This window comes from Grus americana, chromosome 1 (assembly GCF_028858705.1).
Source record: "Grus americana isolate bGruAme1 chromosome 1, bGruAme1.mat, whole genome shotgun sequence".
In the NCBI taxonomy this organism is placed as follows: Eukaryota; Metazoa; Chordata; class Aves; order Gruiformes; family Gruidae; genus Grus; species Grus americana.
The window spans coordinates 185004943-185020004 of record NC_072852.1 but is presented as its reverse complement, the minus strand read 5'-3'; the positions used below and the strand labels follow the sequence as shown (position 1 = coordinate 185020004).

General features: G+C 40.1%; 1 protein-coding gene across 7 annotated transcripts in view; it reads left to right on the top strand.

Annotated features, from left to right (window-relative positions):
- Window positions 1-14751, top strand: part of ELF1 (E74 like ETS transcription factor 1) — an 88926-nt gene extending 74175 nt beyond the window's left edge. For all 7 annotated transcript variants that reach the window (XM_054825430.1, XM_054829822.1, XM_054828057.1 and 4 more), the window contains exons 7-9: window positions 752-944; window positions 2047-2514; window positions 12930-14751. In XM_054825430.1, the coding sequence (XP_054681405.1) occupies window positions 752-944; window positions 2047-2514; window positions 12930-13545 (1277 nt within the window). In that variant the 3' untranslated portion in view covers window positions 13546-14751. The remainder of the gene's footprint in view (window positions 1-751; window positions 945-2046; window positions 2515-12929) is intronic.
- Window positions 14752-15062: the final 311 nt, after the last annotated feature.

Below are 15062 nucleotides of genomic sequence, written 5' to 3'. Positions count from 1 at the left end.
CGCAAATTTTGTAGTAGTTTAAGTATTCACAATCTGTAATTTTAATACTGTTTCTTTATATTGGTAAACACTGAACAGATGTGGATTTCCGTATATAAGTGTTTGTGCCTGCTTGTTTGTAAAATGAAATTTGAATGCTGTATACCAGCAAGTGCAAGTGCCCACTGGATTAAAAAAAAAATTACCTTTTTTTCTGAGCTTTATTCTTGAAGGTTTGCCTACCTTGGCATATGCCACTGATTGCCCCATATAAATCTAATTATTAAAAGTAAGGATTTTTTTTAGTCTCTTAAAGGATTATAACACTCACCTGAATTCAGCAAAGTATTTAAGCAAGGGCTTGATTTCCAGCACTTTCAGAGGATGGACCTGAGCATGTTCCTCTTTGAGGTAAAGCAGTAGTGACTGCTTCTGTGACTGGGTTACGCAGGAGGGAAGTGTACACGTGGGTGACTAATGCTGTTTAATGTCGGTGGTTGGAATGGGTGACTGTAGGTTGACTGGTACCTGACTCTGTAGGTTACAGACAGCGGCCAGGGTGTTTGGGCACCCAGATTATAGTAACTAACAAGAATCCCTTCCCATGCCCTTCCATCACTATTTGCTAGTCTTGACGATATATTACAGTGCATTTGTGAAGATGCCAGCTTCTTAATTTTTAGATTATTTACATCATTAGTAAAATAGTCAACTAATTTGGGGTTTTTTCTTTTTTTTTTTTTTCCTGTGTCCTGAAATACTTCTATTTTAGGAAATACAATTTATCTCTGGGAGTTCTTACTAGCACTGCTCCAGGACAAAGCTACGTGTCCTAAGTATATCAAATGGACTCAAAGAGAGAAGGGCATTTTCAAACTGGTAGACTCCAAGGCTGTGTCCAGGTTGTGGGGAAAACACAAAAACAAACCTGACATGAATTATGAAACAATGGGTAGAGCCCTCAGGTATGTACTTTTTTTAATAATACACTGGTTTTGCTGCCTTAGTGTTTGCATGCATTAAATGCCTCATCTAATTTGTGTATCAACAGAAAAGAGTTAGTATTCTATCAGTTTGGGAAATGAAGAAGTTATTTCAGCAAAATAAATAAGCTAACTAGAAGTAATCCTTACTAACCTCAACTCCAAATCAGTCACCTTCAGTCTCAGCTCAGACATTTTGAGTGCTGCTGCAAAAACTACATCTTCACAGTCAGCCACGGACAAAGTAAGAGACTGAAGATTCCAAGTGAGGCAAGCTTTTTACATAAAATTTGAATCTCTTTTCTCCAAAAAAATCCCAAATTCAGGTGTATTAATGAAATTATTTCTGCTTGTTGCAAATGATCCTGTTTCCAGTTGAAGATACAGTTTTAGAATTCAGGTCTGGTTGCGCTTCTCTGAACTTGCGTACGCAGACAGTTTTAAAACTTCTTATCAATGTGCCTCTGCCTATCAGGCTGGGATTTTTCTCATACATAGAAGACTGTGCAAAATAAGCAGACATCCACGAAGCTTCACTCTTACCTGCTGATTGATAATTGTCCAATTGAGCAGCTGTGCATTTCTTTTCATTTCCCTTCACCTCGGTGTGGGTAATTTCAAATTGTCCTATTAATTTGTAAATGTGACAGATGTAGCACCCCGCTGTCCTATTCCCCTTGCTTTGTTGTAGCTAAAATGTCTGCCTGTCCTCACTGGTGAATAAGCATGAATTCAGGTAACTGAAAGAACTGGATGAGTCGAGAGGAGAATTACAAGTTTCATGCAACTTTTTTTAAAGAGTATGAGTTGATAGCAGAGCTGCCAAGTCAGAGTTCTCCTCTTTCTCCTCAGAGTTACCTGAGGTTGAAATTAAAAGGTGACAAGAAATATCAGTAGAAGAAAGTTGTTTGAGGAAAAAATATGCTACTAAATTTGCCGCTCCTTTATAATGAAGAAACTAGGCACTTAAAATATTGTTTACTTGTTACTGCTGGTCTTATTTTCTAGAGAGGTTTGTTGCCTTTTTTTTGTTTGTTTTTTGGCAAAAACACTGTATAATTTGATGTGTGTATGCTTTAAACAGATACTATTACCAAAGAGGAATACTCGCTAAAGTAGAAGGTCAGCGGCTAGTATATCAATTTAAAGAAATGCCAAAAGATCTCGTCTATATAGATGATGAAGATGCAAGCCCTAGCACTGAATCATCAGATTCAAGTCTGCTCTCAACTCCTGTGACCAATAGAAACCAGTCGAGCAGATCTAGAGCGTCTGCAAACACGGGAACAAAGGGAGGATCAACCACAGTGCTAAAAACAGGGAACTCAAAGCCTGCTAAGCTGAAGGAGCACACAGAAGTTGTACAGCAGCAGACACCTGGCTTGACTTCAGAAGTTTTGAGGACAATGCAATCTCCGCAGCCAGTACATCCCACTCAGCTTTTTCGGACAGTTCACGTAATGCAGCCATTGCAGCCCATCACGGAAGGACATGCAGCTGTAACCAGTAATGTTCCAGATGAAACGTTAAATCCCTCGGTTCAGAATATAAGGTAAGAAAATTGACATAAAATAAATGTATGGATAATAATAATAATAAATTTACTGGATGATGGCTAGATAGACTAGATTCTTTGTTGTGCTTCAGAAAAAATGCTCATCTCCCAGTTTGGTTGCAGTGAAATGGTGTCTTTGTGGCTGATCCTAGGAACTGGGAGCATACTGCGACGTGTCCAGTCATAAATGCTCTGCCTTTGGTAGAGGGAAGCATGTCTTTCCTGTGGTATTAGACTTCATGCAAATCCTTTAGAAAGGAAAAATACACAACTTGTCTTTAAAATCGCTATCATCGGTTCTGTCCCCCAGCAGAGGCAGTATTTTCACGGCTTTGCTTTTTCACTGACTGTTTGGTGTCTTTGCTTTTGAATTATACATGGCGTGTCTGCGTGATCCCTTTGAAAAACAATTTCCTTCTTGCTTCTTAATTTTTCTTCTTAAGAATTTTTTGTCATCTCTTTCATCTTTTGTACTGTCCCCAGTTATAACCAGGGAAAGCTCCGTATTATCTACTCTAGCATTTTGCTGTTGTTACAACAGCATGTTCTTTTGATTTTAGAAAACAATTAACAGAATAATCTCATGAGAGCTGTGTATCTGCAGAGTATTTTGGGAGACAGTCATGCTTCCACGCTTAATTTGTAAGTCAACTGGCTAACACTACACAGTGTTTAAGCATCATGACTCCTTTGCATCTACCGGTTAGTAGCAGCGTCCTAATTGGAGGCTTTAAAAACAATCGCTTAAGCCTGGTTTTACCCTAGCCTGAGGTGTCCCCCGATGGAGCTTGTTCATCTGCACTGACTACAAAAGACCTAAATCAAATAAACGTTCTTGTAATCTAGGCCCTTTACAGGACTGTCAGAGTTGTATATGGTGATTCTGGACCTTAAAGCTGTTTCAGGACAGCTTCAGGATATAATTCAGGAGCTGCACATTATTAATGAATTATGAACATCACTTTTTTTTGAGATTTGCTGTGTTAACATCACCATTACAATGCTTACCATTTTGTGCTGCAAAATGGCAATAATGCTATTTCCTGCTACCTTCCTCTGTTCTTTCCTTTGAAAATTACATCCAGAGCCACCAATAGATTTGGAGTGGTACCAACTATCTGGAGTTAACCATGCAATTTTGTCAGAGAGAAGTAAGTAATGACAGTACTGAGACCAACTAATTTCTTCATTTCCAAAGAATAAGTTTTGCTCTTTCATCTCTGCTAGTACAGGGATGCTGTAAAAGCTAGTCAGTTCTTAAAATTCCACTTGTATAAAAGCAAAATCCAGAATAGCAATAGCAGCTAGTTTTTTCAGAAGAACTGACGAAGAGCTGAAACTGTTCAGATCATTCTCCAGTGACTGGTACAATAGAATCAGTAAGAAGCACTTTAGGAGATAACCAAGTAGTTGAGGAAGCTGATGATTTATATATAGGAATTAACAAACCAAGACTACAGCTTCAATCAAGAAAAAATTATATTATCTCTTGTTTCCTTGGGGTAAAAAAAAACCCCAAACTTTAAAATTATCCCTGGACTTCCTAGTTTGAATTCTGGGGTAGGATTTTTTGTCCGATTGTTTTTTTTAATTTCCTTAAAAATGATGAAATGTTTTCATTCACACTGCAATATGAAAAAATTCACACTGAAAAGAGAAGGTTAGTAAGGATTGCAGGAGAATAAATACATTGGGCCATGGAAGCAAAAATATTTTCCATAGTTACTGGTAAGCACTACAAAACAAACTGGAAAGAGTTACCACTTTTAAGTAGACAATATCTGTTTTCATTTGTCTTTTAATTCTAAAATGCATGATTTGAAATCAAATTGTGTTTTGCTTATTGTTCTAACCAACTAGAATTAGTTCAAGATGCACATACGGGAGGGAAGGGTTGTATTTGATCAGAAGTTTATGTGGAAGATAATTATAAAGAATTTGACAAAAAAAAAAGTTTTGGAATTCATTTAGAAAATTAATAAAAATATGCATCAAGGTAATGTCTTGTAAGTTTCTAAGCTTAGGAATGACACTACTCTGTGCAGTGCAATCCTGTGATTTCAGGGTTATGATTTAATTGTAAAATTAACTAGGGCAATATAGTGAAAGGAAACAAGTACAGACATAATTGAAGTCAGTAGAATAATGCTATTAAACATGAATAGGGGGAAGGTTCAGCAATTTGCAGAGTTAAGTATCTCTAGACTAGACCTACACTAAGTATATATCAAAACCAGTATCACTAGTACAGATGGTATAAAAATGGTAACAACAAACAGAAGTATCTGTAAGACCTAATAAGGCAGGCAGGCAGGAAGTCCAGCCTAACATTCGGAAAGCTGCTCAGTGACATTATGACATCCAAAATTATTGCATTAAAGCATTTCACAATTGGACCTTGGGCAATAAGCTAAGGGGAAAACATAGTAGAGATGATACATGTGTGAAGCTTGAATGAAGTAAAAGCCTTAAAGCCTTAGAGTTCTGTATTGCGTTGGTTCTAATCCATTGTTTGTAACTTAAAACATTATTCCACAAAGTCTTCAATTGCAGTTTCCTTAGCCAAGATGAAAAAGTGTCTCAGATGAAGGGAAAAAAAAAAGACCCATGGGATCTTTTCAGTACAGTATGTAATTACTGAGTAGTGCAGAAGTATTGCTAATTAAGAAAGAATGTACTAAGGTATCTGAGCAGTTAGAGTGAAAATAAAAACCACAACCCAGATTTTTTTGGTGTGCTTTTAATCAGTACGGGGCAAGCTGCAAACCAAGGTGCTGATGAGTCCTGTGCAGTAGTCACTGCCCATTCCAGGCTCTAAAAATACAATTTATGACAGATACATTTCTGCTCAGTTTCAAAATGCAAACTTGAAATAGTTTGGTGAGGTAGAAGGACACACTGAACTTTTTTTTGAGCATATGTTTTAGGTCTTGTTTTATAATAAGGCTTAAACAAAGGAACTGGATTTTGGGATTGTTTGTTCAAGCAGCCATAAATCTCTAGCAGCTGAACATGTTTGTGTACATGTTCTGAATTGCTGCAGTGGGGCTTCCATCAAGGATGAAATGGTCTACGTGATTTGCAAATGTACAGCAGGTACAATTGCCGTTATAGAATAAGAGCTGACAAACCTTCTGATGTATGCACAGGGTAGGGTTGTGGTTGGACTCATTTTACAGTAGTTTTATGAGGAAGCACGAGGACAAATAGCAACATCGGTTGCCAGTTGCTGTTCAGAGGTTGGGGCACATAGATAGTCACGGTCATTTGGGAGAAAAGGAACCAGGGTTTGGGAATGATCCTCAGAAGTTTTTCTGATGCGTACTGGTTAGTGGTTGGGCTCTGCCTTGAAGCGTGAACATATTGGACCCATATAATTTGTCTGACGCAATGTAGCTTGTGAAGTTTTGTTCATATAAATGTTCTTCCCTCTTCTTCATGGAAATAAATGTTCCTCCCTCTGCAGCAATTTGCTTCTGTTGTGTTGTGAGAAGAAAAAAAATTATGTGATTAACCACATACTATAATGAGAAAATTCAGAGTATTTTTGAGGTCAAAACAATTGGCTTCCTAACACTTAACCATATCCTTCAGAGAAGTCTGAACATGCATCTCCTCTGCTGAGGAACTGGGTGAAAGAATCCTATCTGAAGAATGTGATGAAGGGCTTGTGTCACCGTCCCTCCCCTGCACTAGACGGCATTGCCTGGTAAAGTCTACTCCCAGAGCATCACTGGGAGAGCGTGGCAGCCCTTCCCCAGGGCCTTTTTGTGTTTCTCAAAGAAATGGACAGTGAAAATCAGAGGTTGATTCTTTGCAGGAGACCCGCAGTAGTTTTGTTTATAGCTGCACAAAGCTCACGCAGAGTTTTGTGTACTTTGAGAAGAGGGTAGTGTCCTACTCCAAAGTGGAAAGGTCTTGTCTTTTGGGTGGCTTTGGAGGGGCTTTTTATACAAGTTTTGGTGCCGCTGTACACAGGAGACAAGAAGTGGCCGGGGGAATATGGCTCTTCTTCAGCACTAGTGCTTAAACAAAAAGGCTGTGATGTGGTCCTAACCCAAGCTTGGGAAACGGGGCAGGAGCACGGTCAGGTCATACACACCAGGTTTTGCTGACTGGGGAAGACGTATAGTATCCCCAGTGGGAATATTCAGAATAGCAAGCTCACTGCTGTTTGGCTCTGGCTGGGTGGATGCAAGTGCAGTTACTGCAGTCTCCAGTTGTATAACTGGGAGCTGAATTTGGCACCACGCGTTTCCAGTGATAAGACAAAAATAAAAATGCCTCTTTGGGTGAGCAGTAGTAGTAGTAGTGATTTAAGATAGAGTGTCTTCTGGACGGAGGGAAAAGAGGTTCTTGTGTTACTAACGATCCAGAGAAGATCATATTGTGAGTAATTTAAAATTATATGTCTCCATTTCTTATTGACTGTATGGGACATAGCTGAATCTTTTAGCTGGCAGCTCTGTATACAAAAAACTTGCAATTAGCTGACTGCTGACAGATCCAGTGCAATGCTTTAGCAGACTTCAGGTTTTAAACACAGTTTTCTATCAAAATTCAGTTTATTGTTTCTTTTCTGTATTTTCAAGTTGTCATTGTGATAGCTTGGACAAAGCATGTTAGAAGACCAGTATCCTGACTGTTCTGTGGCTGGGGGAAAAGTTAATACAGACCACAGCGGACTGGTGGGATATGCTCTGTGTGTTCACGTCTGAACTGAAGAACCACTACATGATGAATCAGCCACAGCTTTCATCTTGACCTTTTTGCAACCTTTGGGATAGAAAACATTGCAGTAATTCATCCCAAAGGTGACACAAGTGTGGACCACAGTGGCAAGATCCTCATTCCAGAGGGGAAGGAAGTAGCTGAAGGTGAATCGTGTTTTTTCTAGGCATGAGCGTTCTGCGTAAGAACAGTGGTGAAGCCAACAATATGCCAACACAGTGGATTGTCCCGATAAGCAAAGAGAATTACCTTTGAAAGTCATGTCTGCCCCAAGCAAACACATACACTTTCTGTTGCTGTTCCATAATCTAGGCTATGATGTGTTGGTGGTCTGACTGCAGCTATGCTGATGCTGAAAAATAGACAGATTTGTCTAGCATGAGTTTATCAACTGAAAATGTGATTACAGCTGCTGTTTCTAATGAAGTGTCTTCATCTTTTGCCATGTACAGACGTTAGCTTGTGCAGCGAATGTCACCGTTATGTTCTGTAATCATACTTTTACACCCTATCTTATATTGGTTTTGCTCAAGCTTGCGTAACCACACAGACACAGGGAGGCAGTCTGGCACCGTGCTACTGAGATACTGCATTGACCATCTGCTTTCAGTCCTTTTTTCCTGAATAAGAACAAGAGTCAAATCTGCACGATGTCAGCTAATGTTGTAGCCCATCACTCCTCTGCCGTTCCTATAGGTATGCTGAATAAAAACAGTCACAGGCATCAGTCTCAGTAAAGAGCTCACTAGGATTCCCTGGGACTTGATGGGGAACATGAGTGAAAGAATATGATGCTGGCTGAGTACTTCTAGATAATGAGAAACAATGGCTGGCTAATATTCAGAAGACCTTACTTTGATTAGCCAGCACTGGTACACATGCTTTGCTTCTGTTTGCAGTTAGATGTTAGTCTTCTGTCAGCACAAGTTGGGTCTTTGTGCCTACACTAGAAGCTCTCCAACACACCAACCAGCAGATACTGTTGGATCTGGCTCACCGCTGCTGCAGACTTCCCCAAAAGGAGGGAAGCAGGTGATTCTTGCAAAGAGTTGATCTCTGTCATCTCTTAACTGAAGGCTTGACTGCACCTCAGGTTTGAGGATGGTGAGGAAAACGCCCTTCCTGAGGGAGGTGTTGGTCAGAAATAGGCTGATATGATCGCAGTGGGCTTCTACAAGAAATTCTTATTTAGCTTACAACAAGAGTGTGTTTCTCAGAACACGTTTACAATAGCAACAACTTCTATCACAGCAAAGACTTGGCTTATAACCAAACATTTTTATTTGATTTTTCTGCAGCTGAGAAGACCTTTTCTTAAGCCCGTTTCTGATTTAATTTCTGCACTAGGTAGGAAGAAGGCTGCTTACAGCAGAAGGGACTTCAAAGTCATTTATAAATTAATTTTGTTTCTGCACAATGAGGAGCTACCCGCAGGAGCTCTCTTTACATGTCTTTGGCACTGTTGAAAGAGGGGGGGTTTCTGCAGGTCTTTGTTAGTAGCAAAGTTTCTGAGTTTTAATTGCAGTCAGTGTGCAGTTTTGAAAAATTCTGGAAAGACTGCGTGGGTCAGTAAAAAGGACACCAGACTTGAGACTTGAGTCCTCTGTCTCTGTCCTTGTAACGTAAGAGATTATCTTGTCCAGGCAAAGAGCTAGACAAGAACTGCCTTCCCTTCCTAGGAGGCTGTGTTCAGACTGGGGGTGAAGGCATCAAATGCCTTTCTACCTCTTGTGGACATCTGCCCTGAGACTGCTTAGCAGCTCCTGTCTGTGTGGCTAGTGCTGTAGAAGGTCCAGTGGCTGTGATGGCAATATGCTGGGGTGAAGTTTTGACAAGGTTGTTGATGACTCCAAGGATATGAGCGCAGCTGCGGAGCAGCTCAGGAGCTGCTCTGGCAGCAGAACTCCTGAGTTGTGTTTGGCTGATGCTTCCCATAGTCACTGAAAGGAGATTGCCTCTCCACTCAGGCATCCGAAGTGGTTCTAACAAGCATGTCCCACCCCTGCACCTCCTCGCTCTTCCTAGCTTGACTGAATGAGTTGTTTGCAAGCAGTTAGTTGAACAAAGGGGGAAAATCCCTGGAAATTTGCCCATTTATGTCAAGGCCATCGTTTCCTCTATAGCTATATGTTGAACACTGTGTATGTTGGAGAGGGAATTCTCCTCGGTTACCTGTCTCTATGTATTTCTTAATATTGCCTTGTTTCATTTTCTTACTATGCTGTGAAATACTTTGTTTACCTTGGCTTGGAGCTTCAATAGTTTTTTGGTATCTTCTCCCTTTCTCCATTTCATAAATTTCACATAAATTGCCATGAATAAACTTTGTTTTCCTGCCTGTCACTTATCGTTTGCTTTATCACTAGTTACCTCTTGATGAGCTAATATGATATTGCACAATTCTAGGCTGTTAACAGTACCAAAAAGACCAAGAAATAGATGATCATTTTCTGCCAAGCTAAAATGACTTCAAAATTTTTGTCATTCTTTTCTCAGTTGTAACCAGATTGTTTTATGGCAGCATTTCCTTTTCATCACTGTTGCTCAATGTTCTTGTTCTTTCTGTAACCTCAGCAGGAACTTTTGAAGTAATCACCCAGTAGATTTGTACCTTAGAGAAGGAAGGGCGTTAGCAAATTGACAGTGAAATTCAGAAGCATAACAAAACAGGTTCAAAGCACCTAAAATAATGTAGCCCAGTGTTAACAGATCATCTAAAGTAGTGTGTACTTTTTTTTTTGAACAGGCAAAATGATTAACCAAGCCTGTATGTTTCTCAATGATATTCAAGGCAAATAGTTTGAGCAGATAGATTTTTAGTTTGTAAACAGAGTTTTCTGTAATCTTACCAATTAAGGCAAATTTCTTACTTGGCCACCATTAGCATAAATAACGTGTATTTATGGTGCTGTGTGCTGCTTAACCGTGTGCTTGTACAGACATCTCCTGCATGCTTTCCCTGTAGCAAGTTCACACTCTGTGCTTTGCAGAATACCTTCTGCATTGATTAGACCCAGTTCACGCTCTCTGAGGTTGTCCTTTACAGCCATTTAGCAGCTAGAAGCTTTTATTTTTACTATTTTGTTTTAAGAAAACAGCTAAAGAAAAAGAAAGTAGCTTCAAAGTAATACTTGGATGGCATACCAGCACAGGCTAGCAGCTTCAGCTGCTGCTTTCAAAACTGCAACTATTGAGTTTATCTTAATCTTTCAGGCTCAAGTAAGTTTCTTCATGGATTAAAGAGCTGGCTTGGTATCTACTCTGATACTTTTAATGCTTTTCTGATGGCAAAGTGTCAGTTGTCTTTTCTTCTTAGCTGTTCCACTTGCATTGCTGGTCTCTGTAGGCTTTCTTGGTTGAGCTGTATCTATGTGACATTTTGATTTTGCTGGAAGTTCATTTAACTGTAGGTAGTTCGCTTTTTTTAAAAAAAAAAAAAAAAGCTAAGCTACTGGATAACTTCATCCTGTTACTACTTCTGACACAGATATTTGTGATTTTTCTATCAAAGTCCCAGGGGAATTGCTGGGGGGGGGGGAAGAAGAACGCTGATAACCCTGAGCAGACTTGGTGTGAGCCTTGGTGCTGTCATTCTGAGCTTTGCACTTGAAGCTCGGTTGTTAGTATTTGCTGTGCAGCACCAAGTTTTCCAAAAAGTTTGAAAGAAAGAAGTGATCGCTCTAGCTGGTGCTTCACTTCTAGCCATTTCCATGAGCTTCATCCTTGGGCTGTCTCCAGTTGTATGAAACAGGAGCTCAAGATTGACACTGGTGTCAGTCACATCAAATTTTGTGTCCTGGTTATTATGGCCTCTGTGATGAGACCTGCGTGGGAGCCTCATGGGCGAGGATTTGGATCTGTTGTGCTATAGCAGCATTCCCTGGTACTGCAACCTTCTTTTTTGTGAGGAAGAGAAAACTATTGATGCAGATGTTGTTCCTTGTATTACCAAGCCATGTAGGAGGTGGGGAGAAGGCTGCCTGCAGCAGGGACTGGCAGCTGGAGGATGCTTAGGGAGTGCTGACGTGCTCTGAGCCTGATACCAGCTGGGTTACTGGAGCTGCTCTTGCTGGAACAATCTTTGGAGCTCAGCTAGGGGCCCTTCCCAGAGGACTGAGCTGAGACAGACCTGCGAAATCCTCTACAAAATATTCCTTCACTTGTCTCCACTGCTGCACTAAGAAAGGGGGAACGCAGCCCCCTGTGCGGTTGGATTACTGCCAGCAGCAGCTTCAGCTGCCCCATAGCTTCAGCATCACAGAAGTCTGCTTTGGTAAGCTTTTCATTGTAACTGTGATAGCCAGAGCATGGTTTTAAATTGATGTTTTGAATATGCTGAGTCTGATCTCACTGGTCAGTGGCTAATGCTGGCAAGTAGGATTTCATAGAGCTGTGAAAAACAGGTACTACATGGGACTATAGGAAGGAGGACATTCCACAGTAGATGTATAGTAGGCAACCCTTACAGCATATCTGAGGACCAGTCTTCAGAAGGAAGAGCATGCTATATAGTGCATGGACTTGAAAATACAAATGTTGACAGTAAATTGCTTTCCATCTACAGTGATTTCAGCAGGGGTAGAAATAAGCTACAAGGATGAGGACATCGTTATTTTTGTTTTCGGTCAGTGTCAAGTATGTTCAAGAAAACACAAGGGAGAGCTTAAGGCTAAAAAAGGGGAGGAGGGCAGGCAGGAGAAAACACTGAAGAGAAGCAGGAAGGTTGGAGAGAACTTTGCAGGACAAGCAGAAGGAAGGAAAAAGTTTGTCAGAGACAGCGTGACATGGTGGGCTGGAGTGAGCTGTGGGAGGGTGTCAAAGCAGTTACCCTTCCCTTCCTCTTGCCCTCCCCAGAAATCATTTGATTCACCAGGAGAATGTTGTGGTTTGGGTTTTATTGCTTGTTTTGTTTTTATTCGCGTGATGCAGTGTATGTGTTTCGGTCACGTCTCTAAGTCACCATTGTCCATTGTCGTAGTTGTGTACTTCAGCAGTGCAGCTGTTAATCCTCTAACGGTGCCCTCTCAGCTGTACGTACATCCAAAGTAATGCGGTACCCAAATCTGTGAGCCTGCAACTGATGGAGCCATTCCTAACTTAAACATGCTTTGGGAGCAAATTCTGTTCAGTTGCTTTACCAGAAGGAGTGTACAAGCCTGGCAGGCAGAGAACTGGGTGTCTTGGGAGTCTGAGAAGGTCCTGACCAGACCCACTGTTACAGTGCAGCTACTTTTGCATATAGGTAAATGTATATACAGATGGCAGGAGAATTGAGGCCTGACTTATGAATTATTTAGGCTTATGAGTTATGAATTACTCGGGGTACCTCGTGAAATTGATAGCAGATGTGTAGTGGGTCACGCTCATGATGTTGGTTCATGCTCGAGAAGGAGATCTTCGATGCGATTCCCAGGTTTTCTGCTGAACTACTGAAGGTCTCAAAGGCAGGCTGTTCGGTTTGGCGATGGTACTGTTGTTCATGCACAGTACCTTTCCTTCAGGAACTGTGGTGCTGAATTCAGGGGTCAGGTCCAGCTCTTGTTTTATTAGGAGAGCGACTGCTTCCTCTTTTGGAACCGTTGGGTAAATGAAATGTTTATGATGCCAAGTGATTTTTCGATAGTCATTTCAAAACTCATGGTGGAAGTGTTCTGACTATAATCTTTTTTAAATCTTAATAGGACTTTACAGACTCCAACCCAAGTTCCAGTGGTTGTTTCTCCTGGAAATCAGCAGCTGCATACTGTAACACTCCAAACAGTGCCTCTTACTACAGTGATAGCCAGCACAGATCCAGCCTCAGCAACAACGCCCCAAAAATTCATCTTACAAGCCATTCCTACTTCACAACCCATGACGGTTCTTAAAGAAAATGTCATGCTACAGTCTCAGAAGCCAGTCTCGTCTCCTTCCTCAATTGTGCTGAGCCCAGCACAAGTTCAGCAGGTGCTCACCAGCAGCGTGCAGACAATTTGCAATGGAACAGTCAACATGGCTTCGTCTCCATCCTTCAGTGCCACTACCCCTGTGGTAACGTTTTCGCCTAGCAGCTCACAGGTGGTAGCTCATCCATCGGGCACGGTCATCACTTCGGTCATTAAAGCACCAGAAACGAAACAGGTTGGCGTACAAGGGGTGGTAAAAGAAGACGACAGTGACAAATTAGATGATACTGAGCAGTCGGAACAGAGATTCCAGCAGCAACCATTTGTGATGGTGGTGTCTAGTTCGAATGGTTTCCCATCTAATGTGCAAGTGAAGCAAGAAAATGAGCCTTTAGAACCCAATTCATATTAATAAATTTAAAAAAAAAAAAAGACCCTGTGGATGATTATTTTCATAAATGTGATGGGACCTTTTCAGTTATGTATATATGATTTGATTCTCAAGCAAGATGTTGCAAAGCTACTTAATTTCTGCAGTTAATTGTTAGCATTCATGGTTTAGAATGGATTTTGATTTTCTGTTAATTGCTAAATGTTATCATATAAATAAAATTATCTATTACTCATGCTTCAGAATACAGGCATGAAGGAACATGCTTTTTACCCTATGAAGACTTTCTCCTGAGGTTGTTGGCCAAACTTCTTTCTTACTGTATGTTTTCAATCTGTTGCCGATTTACATTGCAGTAACATTATTATAACCTTTTCTGTTTAATCTGTATGTGTATCACTTAACTTTTGAAGCAACAGTTACTTTTAGTGTGGGACATTTTCATTCCATGTGTATGAATTTTTGTGATCAAGTATCTGTTTCATACCGGTGAATTTACACCAGTTTCAGACTTGGATAACCAGGTATCCTCTTTCTTTCTTTTTTTTTTTTTTTTTTTTTGCAGCACAAGCTCTTGTGTGTGCAAAATGGAATATACACTCCTATTGAGAGTACACGAAACATTTATTCCAGTAATGGACAATGCCATGTCTATATTTTATATGAAAACATCAGATATATTTAATTACAGAAGCTAACAGCATCACTACAGGTGCAAACGATTCATGGCATTTTGCAGCTATGAAGCTTAACAATCTTGCTTTCTATTTCAGATTATTTTGTAAGGGGGGAGGGAAATGAAATATATACAATTTATGCAGGCATTTTGAGATTAATACTGCTAAGAGGTTTTTTTTTTGCTTGTAAATAATGTACATTCAATGTTACAAGGAAGTTTTTTTCAGCTAATTTGTTTCCATACAAATTTTTGATAGATGCAAATAAGATCATTATGTTTAGAGGTCTAATGTTATATGTATTCATAGTACAGAGTGAATTTGTATTTAAAGACAAATTTTTAAATGATGAAGCCCTCTGAACCTTGAGTCCTTGTCTTTTGTATTTTTAATTGGTTTATTATGAAAATAAATCAAGTGGAAAACATTTTTTCTGTATTTACTCTGAAATGGTTTTATATTATTATTATGTTTTGCCAATCATCATAAATAACCAAAAATACACTGAGAAATAGGATGTCATTAACCTGTGGGTCAGCAGTGGGACGTGAGCAATTCACAAATCATTTCTGAACAGACTCGAACCCACTCAACATGCTGTGGGTGTCCTTTGAAATAGCAGCACTGTACATTTTCGTAGCTCGAATAAAAGTTGAGCTAAGCCGAACAATGGGACTTAAACTTCTCCTTTTCTGTGACTTCCCAATATATTATAAACAACCCCAAACTTTTAACATAATTCTGGGATGCCATTGATCACAAAGGTCTTTGTAGCTTGTATAACAGAATTGGTGGCCCAAACCACTAGGCCTTTGAAACCTTGCATATTGCAATGTTTCAGCAGAAGGTGGATTAAAAATA